This window comes from Synchiropus splendidus, chromosome 9, assembly GCF_027744825.2.
Source record: "Synchiropus splendidus isolate RoL2022-P1 chromosome 9, RoL_Sspl_1.0, whole genome shotgun sequence".
Lineage (NCBI taxonomy): Eukaryota > Metazoa > Chordata > Actinopteri > Syngnathiformes > Callionymidae > Synchiropus > Synchiropus splendidus.
This window is the reverse complement of record NC_071342.1, coordinates 19475183-19491482: the sequence shown is the minus strand read 5'-3', so window position 1 is coordinate 19491482 and position 16300 is coordinate 19475183. Positions and strand designations below refer to the sequence as shown.

Genomic DNA, 16300 nt, shown 5'->3' with positions numbered 1-16300 from the left:
TTGCGGTGAAAAGCAGTTCCTGCTACCTTTAGCTACATTTTCTTTATCTGTATTCCAGAGTAGCTGCCTTTGTAAACACCTTCTTATAGTTAACAAGTTACTAGAGAGTCATTGTAAATGCTATTTCAGTGCAGGCGAAGTGGATGCTCATAATTTATAAATAAGCACTGCCTCATAGTGATGATTCTTTAAAACTCTGTTTAAAAATAAAATCTCAGAGCTCAGTGGATTTATCTGTTCACATCTCGCAGAGGCATGTTTCAGTGGGCGCCAGTGTTGTAGCTTCTCAGTAGATGCTGCGTGTTAAATGCCTTAATTGCTGCATGATGAATAAGTTATGGCAACACTTTGATTTGATGTTGTTGTGATGTTTGTTGTGCCATGGCTGAGAGGAACGTCGGATGTCACATTTAGCAAAAACATCTTTTTTTTCTTTCACTTGTCTGAGGGCGGGTCGCGGGGGCAGCAGGTGATGTCGATGTCGTCGATGGCAAAAGGTTTTGAGAATGACAATATTGGTTTCTCACAAAGTTTGCTGCTTCTGCGTTTTCATTTCTTTTTTGCTGTCAATTTTGAATTTGTGGGTTTCTGTTTGTCAACCCATCTTCACACCCATGGCGTAACGCATGGGTTCTCAATCTTTTTGATCTAGGGGCCCACCTTTCCCAAAACATTCTATAGAACTCATTCAGTACTCTTGATATCATTTGTCATCAATAACCATATCTAATCTACTTATATGTAACCAAACCAAAACCTTGTAAAATGACTTGAAACCATGTGGTCATCGCAAAGATATTTAGTTGTTATCAAAAAGTCCAACCAGCAGCAGAAGCAGGTGCAAGTCATATTCATCAAATTCACTAAAGAAAAAAAAAAAAAAGAAAAAAATACACTTGATGCAAACTGTTGAGACAACTGGATGAATTTTGAATAAAATTCGGAATTAAATAAATGTAATAAGGCCATGTCAAAATATAATAAAAAAATTGTATATATATATATTTAAACTCCAAAGAGGATATAAGTAAAGTGTAAATGAAAGTATCGCTAATAATAATAAAAATGTTCAAATTAATTTTCAAAACTGCTTCAATAGGTGCTTTCATTGAACAGTTTTTACTGTTGGAGGCGACGTCACTTTCTTTATCATTTTTTTATTTTCAAGAACTTCTCCAAAGTTAACCATCACAGATTTGCAGCTGTCACGTCAATTGTATGACACATTACTGCCACCATACGTGTCAAATGTATTAAAACTGAGCGTCTCGCGGCCCAAAGGTGTAAAGCAAAAAAACTTTTAACGGCCCTCTAGGAGGCGCTTGCGGCCCAACTATGGGCCCCGGCACTATGGTTAAGAATCACCGACGTAATATATTAACGTTGGGAAAGTGAGCTTGTGCATCCTATACTGGAGCCGAAGGCATCCTTCAGCGTTGCTTGTTGACACATACGCATAGGTTTCTCAATGGATTAAAGAAATGTTTTCAGGTGTAGGGTGTGGATCGCCCATCCCATGTCTTACCTAACTCCAACCGCTGTCGTTTTTTACGCGTCGCACTGCCAATGTATCAACACGCAACACAAACGGCTGCCTTTGCTTTCAGTATTGGATGCAATAGGTCCACTTTACCAACATCAGTCTACTATGCCATGGGTGTGAGGATGGGCTGTGTTTGGCCACCCACCTCTGAAAAAGTCAGCCAGTCCTCAGTCCGATCCCTGTACTTTTTGCTGAATATCAGTCTCTCCCCAATGTTTTTCCCGGAGATATGTGGCATCCTTACAGCGCTTCTCGACACCTGTGCTACTATCAGCCCTATGTCATGCCAACAGTAAAGCATCCTGAGACCATGGCCAGGACACTCGGCTGCATCCACAGTAACAGCAGACAAAAAGATCTAAAAACACTGAAGAAGCAAACTTTGTCAAAAAGAAATACTTGTGTCATTCTCAAAACTTTTGGACACCGCTGTAATCTTTGCAGATCAGTATGGATGACTTAAGTGTTGATGATACGGTCAGTTCAGACTGAAATTTGATGCATTTATATAAGAAATTACCTTGTGTGCTTTTTTTCTAAAAACACTGCAATTGTTTCACTGTTTTACTCAAATGTATAGCTAGTAAATTTAAACCTCTGTTCATGGATAACTGAGCCACACAGTCTACAAGCCAAGCATTGGAATCACTTTCAATAATGAGAAGTTCGTTTCTATCCCACTCCACTGCACACGTTCAACAACCCTTCACGTCCCGAGTGGTTACAGAGATCAAACAGGAGCGTGAGAAGAACAAATATATATACATATATAATGTAATCTACCCCTTTTTTTCAATGTCCTTTTCCCAGACAGATTGTCAGGACAAGTGTTTTTCTCATAGATGTCTGCCGTGTTTTCCAAAGTCCTTTAAGTTAACTGAAATGACCCATGTTAGATGGAGTAACCATGAGAGAGATAACATGAGTGAATCATTTTAGACCGTTGCGCCACTCTTCTGTCCATTATTTGACAACTTCATGTGGTCGCCGGCCGTGGAACTCTCAGTCTTGCTCCTCATACTGGCAGATTATGCACCAGTGGGCACGACTTGCCTCCTCTGGGGCTTAGTTGGTTTCCACTCTACCATCCTGGAAGTGGACTCTCAGCTTCGCTGGGAAGAGAATGCATGCATTTATTTGCAGGAATTGCTTTCTCATTGGAACTTGTTTCTTTCTCTCTCTGGCAGACATCCGGCTGTTCCGCTGTGCTGAGTTGATAATAAGCTTTGTTTCCCACCTTGTTCTTGATTAGGTTTTCGATAAAGAGCCTGAGATTATCAGCTTCTGTGGCTTCTGGCACAAAATATATGATCATACTCTTCGCTCTTTCTGTGGCTTTTAATCATGAGAACATCTCAGTCTTAGCAGAGGTTTGCTTCATTTTGTGTATCGTTTCCACTGCATCAGTGTTTGTGGCTCTGTGGGTATTTATTTCCTTCATGAAATTTCTAAAAACCTATTTGTCTCATCCTTTTTTCCACTGATAAAGGTGTCTTGATCTGATCAATTTCCTCCTTTATTTTGTCATTTTCCTTATGGTCTTTGTTGAGTCTTTTATTTAGTTTCCATTTTTTCCCTTCATCTCCATCATATCTACACTTTGGTCTTGATATTTTTATATTTATTTATTTTTAATCCTTTATTACTTTTGGGAATAGTCTTGATGCAATTCTCGGATGAGTCTCAGATTTCTTCTGATTTTCTTGTCACGTTCACACGTAGCTGGGTATTTTCCTGAGTGAATATTTCCCCCAACAAATTGGAGTTCAAAGAGGGTAGTGTGTGGTGGTCCACCAAACCCCAGAGGAGGCATTTCATGCCCACTGCACATCACTGAAGGAAGCAAGTAATGAGGAGCATTGATCGACGGAGAGTTACATGTTCAGAAACCTACTGAAGTCAGAAATAATGGTCAAGGAAGTGTAGCAACACAGTCAAAAAGATTTATGACTCATCCACATGCTGAAGTGATTAGCATCTGTGCTATTACTGTATCTATCTACACACGTTTACTTACAGGACTCTGGAAATCTAAATGGACTCTGGGATTGGAATAAATATTCATTATTTCAAAACAAAACATCGTGCACACTCTTTCAAAAAGGTTCTTGTTTATGAATGAGTCAATGATGTTATGGCTTGTCAAGGAGATCGAATCCAGTAGCTGAATTGGTGCAGGTTTACAGATGACTCGGGAGAGCAAGGGCAGTTTTAACAATTTATTACAATAAATAATATAAACACAAAAGACGAACAGGAATGATAAACCAAGGGCGTCAACAACAAAACACGAAGTGAGGAAACACGAGCAGATGCAGGGAAGAACATGAAACAGAAAACAGGCTAATAAGAATAAGCCTGACAAAGGGGGACAACGCACTCGGAGGTTGCTCACGAGGCCCAAATAACAAAAAGCGCTCAGTGTCGGATCTACTCACACACACACAAGGAATAACTATAAGGCGGAGAAAACAAAAAAGGTGAGTCTTAACAAAAACACACGTGAACTAGCAGCAAGAAGCGATAAACAGAAAACGGAGAAACGAGAGTGACGTCAAACATGCACAGAATTTAGATAAACAGGAGCAAGAGAGAAACAAGAGTGAAGGAGTTTACTTGGAGGACGTGAAGCAACCATCTGGCGACACGACCTGGCACCGAGGTGTTGAAATTCATAAGAGCTCGATTAGCAAATGAATGCCAGCTGTGTCGCTCGGAAAGCTGGGGAAAAACAAGGAACCGAAGAGGCAATTACAAAATAGAAGCACGAACGGAACATAACAAATGAAACATAGTGCAACCCGAACCCTTTTTTTTTATTGGGCACTATGGAGCTCAGTCTCACAGGCGTTGCACCATGACTGCAGGGCTGGCCGCACCGTCCAATGATCAAGCAGGATTGATTCAACACTAGTCAAAGATTGTCTCAACTGTCTGACCCATGTTTGCTCTTTATTTGATCACTTTCCTCGTCTGAGTGAGATCATCAGCATCTCCAGCTTATTGTTGTCATGGTCACGCCTCAGCGTTACATGAGAGTCAACGCCTGCATACAGTGTTGTAATTTCAAAATCTTCCGAATACACTTAGCTCTTACTGTAGCTGTTAAAAAGGTTTCAAGTGTGGCCCGTTTTAATCTGGAGTCCGAGTAAAACTATGAAACTGACATTGTTGTTGTTGCTGATATTTTTGTCTTGTGCATTGTTTTTTGTTCATTATGATGCGACTGACACGTAACTTTCAGGTTTCATTATTTTTCTTACTTGATCGTCTTTTCCATGGGCTATTTTAGGGGTCATCAGAATTGAAAGTAGATTTTGAAATGTATGAGACACATCGAGAATCTTTACATTGAATGTGGTTTAAATTAAATTAAATAATCCATTTTTTTTTCTGTGCATTTACTTTCCAATTTCTTTTACCCTCCTTTCTTTGGGTTTGACAGCCCCTCTCAGTGGTCACAATGTATAACCTGGCCCCTCAGGAAACTGAATTGCCCATCTCTGTTCTACAATGATGATTTTTTTTCCCCTTTATTTTAATAATAACATTAGGGAGGAAGACTTCACATCCTTCAGATTTCATGTTGGTCATACTACAGATATAGGTTATTGTTTGGGTTTAGTGAGTAACAAAGAAAGCAAAATAATAATAAAAAAAAAAAGCAAAAAACACAAAAAAATAAAACAAGAGAAATGAAATTGCGAAAAATAGCTAGAACACTGTAATGGCTTTAGCTGGTCTGGTGCCTTTGATGCTTAGTATCGTACAGTTAATCGGTTGGAGCAGTTTTGATAACTGCCTTGTAAAAACTCGTTCATGCAATAAAAACCAGTTCGTGTGGACGTTTCCTCTCCATCAAGCCTTAATGAGCCGACTGTTGGCGACAGAAATCGCCAGCTTACTTTGTGTTTGACGCGTTTCCGCAGGAATAATGATTTCATGTTGTCAGGTGTTAATGAGAGCCTTGTTTTTCCATTTACCAGATGATTTGTTTCCCTCTGGAGTGGCTGATCTGCTTTTGGGTGTGTGAGAAGTGAACAAAGCTGCTGGGGTTGTGTTATATATAATACATGATTGATGGATACCAGCAGCAGGGGCCACTTCAGGTCACACCTCTGCGGAGTGAAGGAGTACAGTTACGGTTATGATACATTAGCAGGCGCGGTTAAATAAAGGTAGAGCCGCCACAAACCCACAGCCTTCAGTTCACGCTGCTCATTTCAAAACTCCGTCGGCAGCAGAGACAGATTGTTGTTGTCATGTTTGCTGGTGGATGGGTTTTCTCCTCCCGGTCAGTGAAGCAAAAACAGCAAATTCTCTATAGGGCTTTGGAAAAAGGTAAATCAATGACCCTTCCCCGACACTCGTGCGCCACACATCACCCGAAAGTCAGTTTGATGCCACCGACAAAAATGGTCCAAAAAGATGATTAAATAAAGAAGTTAAGAATCCATGGGGAGGGTTCTGACCTTGAACGTTTTCAGGTTCATATTGTAGAAAAGCGTTTGTTGGAGGAGGTGAGCTGATATTATCTCAGAGTTTCTGTCAGACTGAATGACTGTGACTCGTCATTTCGTCCTCCTCACCAGAATTGTTTTGGTTTTTGTACCCTGCAATATGTAGTTTTGTTTTGGCATTAAGTTTTCAAGCATGTAAAATATGTTTTACCGATTGATTTTAAGCTAACTGAATTGTATTATGTATAAAAACATGTTTCCTCACAGAGGAAGGTTAGGGCTTGAGGTGGGGAGCAGAGTATCAGCTTTATTGACCAGACAGCAAAAATGGCTCGACCAAGGCTATTGATAGAAAAATCCAACCCAGCAGCAAAATCTGACTGAACACCAGCCCCTATTCCAACACAGCCTCACTCCCACCGCGTAATATATCGACATTGGGAAGTGGACTCTTCAAGATGATGCGTTTGAGAGTCTTTAAATAGCAATTGACGTGTTATTAAATGCAGAACAAAAGGAGCCCATGACCCATCCCCAACCTCCGTCTTTCTTTTATGTGACCCACAGCGTCAGGAAGCCGTAACAGGTGCAGGTTTCTCATTGGTTCTGCATTACAACGTCGTAAATTCATGTTCCCTGTTAACAAATGTGTTAAATTGAACCCAAGTGTGAGTTGGTAATGACAAGCTAACTACATCCAACTTTCTTGGTCCAACACCGTCTCTCTTCTCGCAGCTGCCAAAACTTTTTAAACCATTGCTCATGGATGGTCTCTGGACTGTTCTATAGAACTTCCCTTTCACTCTTACTGCCAGTCTTCCATCACTAAACAGGCCTCTCTGTCATTTCTACTCATTCCACCCCGACTACACTCTCCTCTTCACCTCTCTTCATTTCATATTACTCCGTACCTCTTCTGTGCTTCATTCTTCTTCTCTTTAGCTCATACAACTATCTGTCCAGCTACTCCTTTAACTCATCTTTACTCTCACTACTGTATCATCAGCAAACATCATTGTCCACATTGACTAATCCTTCCTAACTTTGTCTGTTAGTCCGTCCATCACCAAATGGCGCAAGAACTGAAACCTTCACCTCAAATACTCTTTTCATGTCCCCACTATTTCACTGTCCTCACATATGTACTTGTTTTGTGAGGAATGATTTTGACTTGCTTTGGGCAAAACACTGAATCAACTGATCAGATGGCAGAAAATTAAAGTGTAGTGGGAAGCAGTAAATGCTTCCTCAACATATACGTCCCATAAAATATTATTATGTGGATGGTCGTCTTCACAGTCCACAGATTTTTTTTAATAGAACTTTTGTTTGTTTTATCTGGTTCGATTAAACCTGGCGTGCCGATCTCAGCATCACAAGCAGCTGCCATTGAGGTGGAGAGCTGAAGCCAAAAAAGTCAAATTAAATCCTTCTACTAATGAGGCCTGGCCTCGTCTCTCCATCGCTCTCATCTCGGCTGGTTATCGGTTTGCAGACCAGTCGGCCTGCTGCAGCAGCCTCAAGGATTCTGAAGTCAATTTCCACTTCTTTGCACTGAACAAACGGGAATTCAAAGATATCAATTTGCATGGCTTAAAATAAACAGAGTCATGCATCCCAACACATGGAGGGTAATTGCTCTGCTGCCGATTTAAAGATTCTCCCAAATCGCCGGGAGAATAAATGTAGCGTGTTCATTGTAGTCGACACTTCAATCAATACGTTGAACTATTGCTAAACAAATGCTAACAGCACTTTACAGTTAATAGACTGTGGGGTCGATACAGAGTAAGCTCTCTGTCGTTCAGAAATGTCAACATGGCAAGCAGAAATAAATGGAAGTAGGGCAGCGAGCGCGGCGAGAACATCATAGCGACAATTTGAATTTCAAAGTAATTCAAGTGAAGACAAAAAAACAGGAAGTTTTTCAGAAGTCTGCGTTTGGTTTTTGCAGCAGTCGACATGAGCAGATGGAACGTGACGAGCCGATATTGATGTGACAAGCACGTCTGACATTGATATTTCTGCTGAGTTTCGGTCCAGACTGCCATTATCTGCCATTTTCAAATCAATTTCTCCTTTTTATACGATTGGCTGCCCCCATAATACAAAAAAAAAAAAATCAGTTTCTTTATCACAAAATGAGTGTTCATGTCCTTCTCTGGCCTTTCTCCACTTTTCAGCAGCTGCGAGGAGCGATTGATGCAGGGAAGTGTTACGACGCCATCGATTTCCTAACACAACCCGGTGAATACTCCCTGATCCAATTCAGGGATATCAGACTTGCGTCACGCTCAGCAGGTTGTTTGCTTGACACGATGGAGCGGAGCTTTAGGCTGTCTTGTTCTGGAGACCAAATGAGACCTGTAAGAGGACGTAACCTCACTCTCATTTTCTCTTTACAGATGGACTGGCTCACACCTGAGATGTGAAGTGTGTTATGTGAGCCAAAGGTGTTTTCCCACCTCGCCGGTGGTGGGGAGAGATGTTGCACTCCGTTGCCATGACAACAGAAGTACTCTTTGTTCTGGGGTTCCTGATGAGCAGCACCGGGTGTAGTCCCATTACGACCCTACCGGTGAGCCGCGAGCGTCTGGAAAGAGTGTTGACCCAGGCCAGGGAGGACAAGCGTGAGGATGAGGCGCTGCCAGGTTTCGCCTCGCAGCGGCAGAAGCAGGACGGCGACGCCTTGGGTGGCAACCGAACCGCCGCCAGCCGGGTCAGGGCCAACTCCCGAGGATCTAAAGGAGGGAAGTCACAGGAGCTCTGGACGGAGCCAAACAGCCTGAACGAGATAGACGAGGGCCCCACCAGTGACGTCGCCTTGTCCTTGGACGCCATCGACGAGTACGCTTACCCGGACTACCGGGGCAAAGGCTGCATGGACGAGAGTGGCTTTGTGTTCGCCATCGGGGAGGAGTTTACACCTGGTCCGTCCACGTGCCCTTGCCTCTGCACGGACGAGGGTCCTCTCTGCAGCCAGCCTGAATGTCCCAAGGTTCACCCTCGCTGCATTAAAGTGGACACCAGTCAGTGCTGCCCGCAGTGCAAGGAGAAAAAGAACTACTGCGAGTTCCGGGGCCAGATCTATGCCTCTCTGGAAGAGTTTACGGTGAGCCCATTAACTGCAGCCACTCATGTTTTGACATGTTGAGACCCAAAAGAAGTGCTGACGGAACAGTCGACGTTCGATTGAGTTTATCACAAGCAGCACACAGAACCGGTTGCCTTGCCTCACAGCATGCCAGCGAACAGGCAGGCTGATTTATAATGGCAAAGGTCAGCACTTGTCTTTCTTTTCACACAACACCGGAATATCACCGCGGGCTGAGTTTCTCACTGCAGCTTCAGCACTGTTTTCACATTCGGTTTGTTGATACAAGCGAAACAGTCGTAGCGATGGCTGAACTCTGCACAGCTTCACGTGGGTGTTGGTGTAGAGAGACGGGAACGCACAAAGGAAACAAGATTGCGCCACAATTACAGCCGGAAAGTGAAGCCTCACGTTGAATTGTCTTTCTTTCGCTCCGCAGGAGATTGTGATGTGTAACTTTCTAGGGCGTGCCATGTCGTGGATGTATAGCGAACAGCTGCCTCTGTACTGGAGGTGAGGCTGAAGCGTAGCCGCTGGCGGCTTGATTGTAACTCCTGGGCCATTGTACTAAGTGATGCTTCACTGCATTTTTCACAGTGGAGTGCCTGCGGAGGCACGAGCCACGGCAATCGGCAGCGGCGATGCTGAAATTAACCTTTGCCCTCTTGTTAAATACAAAGGTGTGCCGCTCTACACCGGCAGCCGGCGAATGAAACCTTTTACAGGAAATGTCAGATGGAGGTATCATTCAAACTGCGTGCTATCAGTCCCAGCTACAGTCCAGGCTTTAGATGACTGCTTCGCTAAACACGCCGCTTTCAATCCACTTCACATATGGTGGAGAATTGGAGTCACTATTGGCTTTCTCCATAACTTTAGATTAGATAGTGAAGTTCGACTAAAAACAAAATGGGAAATGTAATGGTCACCAGCATGAGTCAAACGCATCTTTATATGACTAGATTGCTCTTTTTTAAACTTATCATCGCTAAAAAGAGAAGAGTGAAAAGATGAAGGTGTATGAAACAAAAGAGGTATTGTCATAGTCCGGCCTTGCGGACCCCATATGGCCGGATGTCTCGATCATGCATGGGACTACTTTTGTCCATGAAGCACCGGTAGCTTTTCCCTGTCTAAGTTTGTGTGTTATATCAGCTTAAAGAGTTTTTGATTAAATGACTAGTGTTTTCTCTTTTTTGTCGTAAAACCAACATGGGATGTCTTTGTGTTTTCTGACTATTTAGCGGCTCAACTTTGTGGCATTTTCATTTCACTGATGGGAAAGGAGTGGATGTTAAGTTTTAACAGTCTTTATATATATATATATATATATATAAACAATATAAAAACACTAGTCATTTAAAAAACCTGATGCACAAGACACGTCACAGCTAGGATGATAACAACAACAACAAACATGGAGGAATCCCTGAACAGAAGCAAACAAAAGCATCTGTTTGCTTTTGTTCAGGGATGTTTTTTGCTACACAATATCCAGGGTTTCCACTACTCTGAATGTACTTGAAATTCTTATACAATTTTTTTCAAGACATTAAAAGAGCTTTAGTTTTAATAAGGTGAGATAAAAACTTGAATATAAATCCCACCCCTAATATATATATATCTATATATATATATATATACACACACATATAAATGAGGTCCACCCATCTACTTACAACCACTTCTATGAGGTTTATAGCAGCGGGAGGAGTCAAAACAAAGAGTCTGTCATGGGCCCACTTGCCCACAGGGCCGCTCAGTTGGCCTCCACAGATGGAGAGGAGTGATGTTGAGTCTCTCCTGAATGGCCCACTTTCTTCTGCTCAAGGTTTTTACACACCAAACATGATCCGTGTGGCGAAAGCAGCAGATTTGTAAAGCTAATGTAGAGGCTCGGTTATGTGCAACAAGCTGTCACGCTACAATATGGGAGACACACAGGTGACATTTGTCGCATCGAATGCATCTGAACTCAAGGTCAATCAGAGCTCATATTTTAGGGTGACGTATGCAGAGAGGGAAAATTCATAAAGAAGAAGAAGTGAAATAGACGGGCACCAAAGGAGTTGCTAGAATTCTGAAACATCCAGTCCAAATCTTTTGCTTTCAGTATACCTCCATAGTGGCTCCAATGCTGCCTGAATGTAGCTTTAGAAAGAGTCTGGTGTCCCGTCTGACTAATCTCAAATTCAGGTTGGAGGATGATACCAATGAAAAGTTATGTTTTATTGCATCCAATAATGATCAAGTTCAGGTTAAGGTTGCGTTCCCGGGGGAACCGTCCACGCAAGAGAGTTTCTTCTTTATGATCATTTCCTCATGGTCTTATGTTTGGCATTACCGGCTCACAGAGCGCACAACTTTTTTCTTTTAGTGTAGGTTTCAATGGGTGTCCTTCTTTCTCCTAAAATGCTGAGTGTGTAACAAAGTGTTGTAACGTGAGAATAACTTGCAACAATAACCATAAATTTGACACACTGCAAAAACACTTCATAACTGACATGCCAGCATGATGGAGGAACTTTGTTTAAGACAATGGATACCTTTTGTCACTTGTTCTATTGGAAGATATTTTTCACTTATTTCAAGGTAAAAGTATCAATAGAACAAGTGGAAAAACAAGTCCCGCTATCTTAAAAATAAAATAAATAAATCAAATGAAGTGGGATGAGATATTTTCATTCAAAATACGGCTTAACTAACTTAGTAGGATTTTAAGTTTTTGCAGTGCAAAAGCTTAATGTGAGGAAAACTTGCCTTCTTGTGTCTTGTTCAAATATTGTATGTAAATATATGTGTGTGACATAAAAAAGTGTGGGTTTTTGGGCAATAATTGACGTCCCATTCCCAGGTTTCTCCATGTGAGAAGTGCCGGTGCGAGCCGAGTGGGGAGGTCTTGTGTTCCGTGTCGGCCTGCCCCCAGACCGAGTGTGTGGACCCGGAGTACGAGCCGGACCAGTGCTGTCCGATCTGCAAGAGCGGTGAGTGGACAAGATTGTGTTGACTCTACTCCCAAGTCACATGCCTGCGCGCAGTGATCGAGAGCTCTCCTCATTCGATTTGTGCTTTTGCTCAAGGGCACCTCAATATGTGGAGGTCGAGCTTGTTTAGCAAACAAACACACGGTAAACCAGAGGTGCTGCACTGCACTGCAGTGTATGCAGTCTGTGAGCATTGTTCAGCTCTGTAACTCATCAGACCGATCATATGTTTGTCTTTTGACTTTTCACCGATGATTGTGTTCCACTCTTAGCTGAGCTCCAAGAGTTGAGGTGAGCTGCAGGTTTAAGTGAGAGTTTAAGAGCCTGCAGTCGGAACAGAAACTCGGCAGCTCATAGTGGATTATCTGAACTAGCGCCTGATGATTCCAGGCAGCATGTCCCAGATTACGTCCCCTTGTTTTCTTAGCGTGACTCTAATGCAACGTGGCAATGTCAACAACATTGCTTCCTTCAGCAAAAAGAGTGATGACTTGCGATATGTATCTCCGGCTGCGATCTTAAAGTGACGCAGAACGCTCCCGACAACAAACAATCTGAATACAGGAGATTCTTGGGCGCGATGGAGGGGAGATACGGAGCGTGTCGCTCCCAAAATTGCTGCCTGTGTGTGACAGCGCTGTCTTTGTCTTTTAGAAACAAAATATGTTTTGTTATTACATTATTTTCTTGTTGACGTTGCATCTTAAAGCTCGAAACAAACAAAGATAATCAGAGTTTACTTTTTAGAGTCCACACGATTTAAAAACATTTTCAGCTGTGTTTACCTCCAATACTACCATAGTGGTAAAAATGTTCATTATTTGTGAAGAAAGCTATAAAACAGGTTGTACTGTGGGACCTGGGTTTACGAGCCTAATCTGAACAGGCACTTGTTCCAGAAAACAAGCCAGAGGAAGGGACCCAACCTGTTCCTTACATAAAAACAAACGTCCCCTCCACCGCCCGGTTATGCTCCAGAACCTCATTGCAGAGAGCCATCCCATAAAACACTGTGGCTAGCGGACGCAGAGGGTATATGGAGATAAATACGAGAACACGATTGCCAGCACAGCGGGTGGGAGGGGGGTGAAGAGAGAGGCAGGAGAGCGTGTGAACCAGAGGATGGAGGCAACATGGATGTGTCGCAGGAGGCCACCTGAACTCTGTCTCTAAACCAGACGTGGGCAATGTGTGGCCTGTGGGCCAGAGGTGGCCATTTACTTCCATTTCTACAGTACTACTCGACTGTAGTAACTATAAAACAAATGTAATTCACCTGTACTAGTTGCTTAACATGACATGCCGCATTTGCCTCAAGGCCTTCAGTTTGACACATTTTCTATGCAGCCACATTTAAAACCTGCCTCTAACACAAAGCACCCATGAACCAAAGAGCTAGTAAACATGCATGTCACTGTCTGATCTGGTCTGCCGGCAATTCTGGTGCTGGAACCAGAAGTCAGTAACGCGTATGCACGAGTTCCACCTACTGATGTTTACTGTGCTGCTCAACTTTGACCGAACCTGATGTGAACCCAAAGATGTCTTGTGTTTATCGCATAATGATGTTGTCACGGTCGAGTCTGACGCTCACTCTTGCTCCTTTAATATCTATGTGAAACAAATATAAGAAGAAATATTTCGCATACACTCCGTCATGTATCGGATGCAATGCATTGCACATTTCAAATGTATAGGCGAAGCTTGAAATGATTATTGGTTCAATAATGCTGGATTAAAAAAAAACCTAACATCCTGTTTCCATATTACACTGTTAAATGTAGACGATTTTAATAAAAATAAATAAATAAATCCAGAAACTTGCACACTATAACCTTGTGCACTGACCAGAAAACGTTAGTCAGTAGAGCAGATAGTTAAGTCGGACCAGATCAGGCAGTGCCAATGCAGTTAGCGACAGAGCTAACGCTGCATTTCACTTGAATTCATTCGAATGACTGTCCACTGCGTGCAGGGGCAGCAGTTACAGACCCCTAACAGGAGCTGAGGTGAGCTGATTTTCCAGAGTTGGCACAGTCCTCTCTTCGCAGGTCATCTGCTCTGCCAGTGTCAGAGTTGTGGCGCCAGGCCTCTCTGATGGAAATTGGTTCGCTCTGGTTCTGTCCCAACCGATATCCGTCTCTATACAGCTGGAACGCTGCACACCGTTCCCGGACTGCAGTTTAACTGATAGCACCGGCCCGTATTACTAATGTCCCTTGAACGTTCAGTTCCGTTCGCTGCAATATTAGCGACACGTCTTCTCTGAGAACTTAATGGCTGGAAAGAGTCTCTCGAGTTGGAAACATTGGGAGTCACCCAGCGACTGTTTGCTCTTTGTAATCCTGAAAAAACATCACAGCTCACCCACTTTTATGTATGCACATATTGATCGAGCTGCTGGGCAGAGTTGGGCACGGATCCACATTCCGTGTTCTGGAATGCCCCATGTGTTTACTGGGCCGCATCCGCATTAGGGCCAAGGCACTTTAGGATAAAGGATGAGCGGAGAATCTATAGCCAAATCCACGGGTTCATTCAGCCGATGAGAATATTGAAGTGTTTGCCGGATTCTCATCGAGTTACCATGAGATTTAAGATATTTCACCCGAGCCTAGCAAGTGTGAGGGGTCAGGCTTCCTGTCCTCAGGTTGCCTGTGAGACAGTGAAAAAGCTCAGTAGGTGGTTAAAGCAGGTGGAGACATGATCTGGCAGGGTCACGCTCCTGGTCTCTTTATGTCATATTGTGTGATTTAATAATCCGTCTCGTTGTATTTTAATGTGCTGCGTGAGGTGATTTTTAATTGAAAATTTGCAAGCAGAATGAATTACAATACCGTGTGTTTAAGCACTACGGAAGCCTGATACATCATGGACTGGTATTGTACAACTTTTTCAACATCTATTTATTTATGACCTTCTGCAACAGGTTTTTTTATTATTGTTAATGTATTTCTAAACCCATTTTTTGTCTTATTACGATGACACTTCTGTCACCTTTCTTGAGCCCCTGAGTTTGATCTGAACGTTTCCTTTGTTACTGAATTAAAAAAAAAAATTTTACCATTCCTGATTCCAGTCGATCTACCGGATGGTAGCTGGGTTTGGCACCGGTGCTATTGACATTCAAACGACTTATATTACTACTTATATTACATTACTTGTAACTGTAGACAACTGATTTTAGAAACCGAGCTTGAACTTTACAGAGTGGAATCTAATTATGTAGATTGTTTAATTGTGCTCATAGATATTCAAACCGCCGGCATTTTGGGGTCTCTCTTGTGTATGTCTTTGCAGCTTCAGTTATTTTACAACTAAATAGATACAACAAGAGGCATTCACATCACATATTTATGTCGTTCACAAATTTGCAAAAAAATATATCAAGTTCAGAAGTTTTCATTCTCTTCTGTCAGACTACTAGGAGAAAAAGCAATTTAATGTTGCCTTCTTTCAGCAATTGTGCTCCTCCTCTATCTAACAGTCTATACTCTCAACAGCTTCATAAAAAAATATATGCCAATATATCTGTGAAAATAAAACACTTTAACAAAGGAGGCAGAAATGATAAGAACTGTTCGTCTCTCTCATAAAGGATCAAGTTTGCCACCTGGATACAGGAGAGTTGTTGCTTACATTCGCAAAAGAGGGGTGAAACCTTGAAAGCAAAAAACACTCTGTCAATCTGTCAGACATTGAGCTGGTAGCATGATGCTCTGGGGTTTTTTTCCACGGTCAGTGGGACCTTGTGGCATCGTCAGTACATCAAGAACCTCCAAGCTGTCTGCTGCGAAACTTGGTCTAGCATCGCATTGGAACAAGAAAATAATGAGGTCAAACATACCACAACAGTTTGAGGACAACAGTCAAGACAGAACCATTCTATACTTGAAGCATTTATTTTTATTTCTTTCCTCTGACCCAACAGAATTTACAGCAGTAGTTACACACAGCATTTTCTATTTATTGGTCACACCGGCATTTAATGTTGCCTTGTTGCAACCTCTCCTAACCTCTGCGATGGAGAAATGACTGTTCGCTGCCCTCACACATTCTCAAAGGGATTGTTGACTCCATACATGGTCAACTGGAGGCGTGTCTGAACGCAAAACATGCTGGTGGGATTTATCACTGATCACTCGCTGGTGTCCTCATGCGCAGATTCTTTTGTTCTTTCACACATCTACAGTAAATATCATTCATACGACTGGCTTTA

The 16300-nt window shown here is 42.5% G+C and overlaps 1 protein-coding gene across 2 annotated transcripts in view; it reads left to right on the top strand.

The window, feature by feature from the left end:
• Window positions 1-16300, top strand: part of vwc2 (von Willebrand factor C domain containing 2) — a 49978-nt gene that overhangs the window by 12040 nt on the left and 21638 nt on the right. Inside the window, exons 1-3 of one of the 2 annotated variants that reach the window (XM_053876035.1) lie at window positions 7415-8304; window positions 8409-9115; window positions 11952-12081. In XM_053876035.1, the coding sequence (XP_053732010.1) occupies window positions 8489-9115; window positions 11952-12081 (757 nt within the window). In that variant the 5' untranslated portion in view covers window positions 7415-8304; window positions 8409-8488. Of the gene's footprint in view, window positions 1-7414; window positions 8305-8408; window positions 9116-11951; window positions 12082-16300 lie in introns of those variants that run through there. The other variant, XM_053876034.1, reaches the window with a different exon arrangement.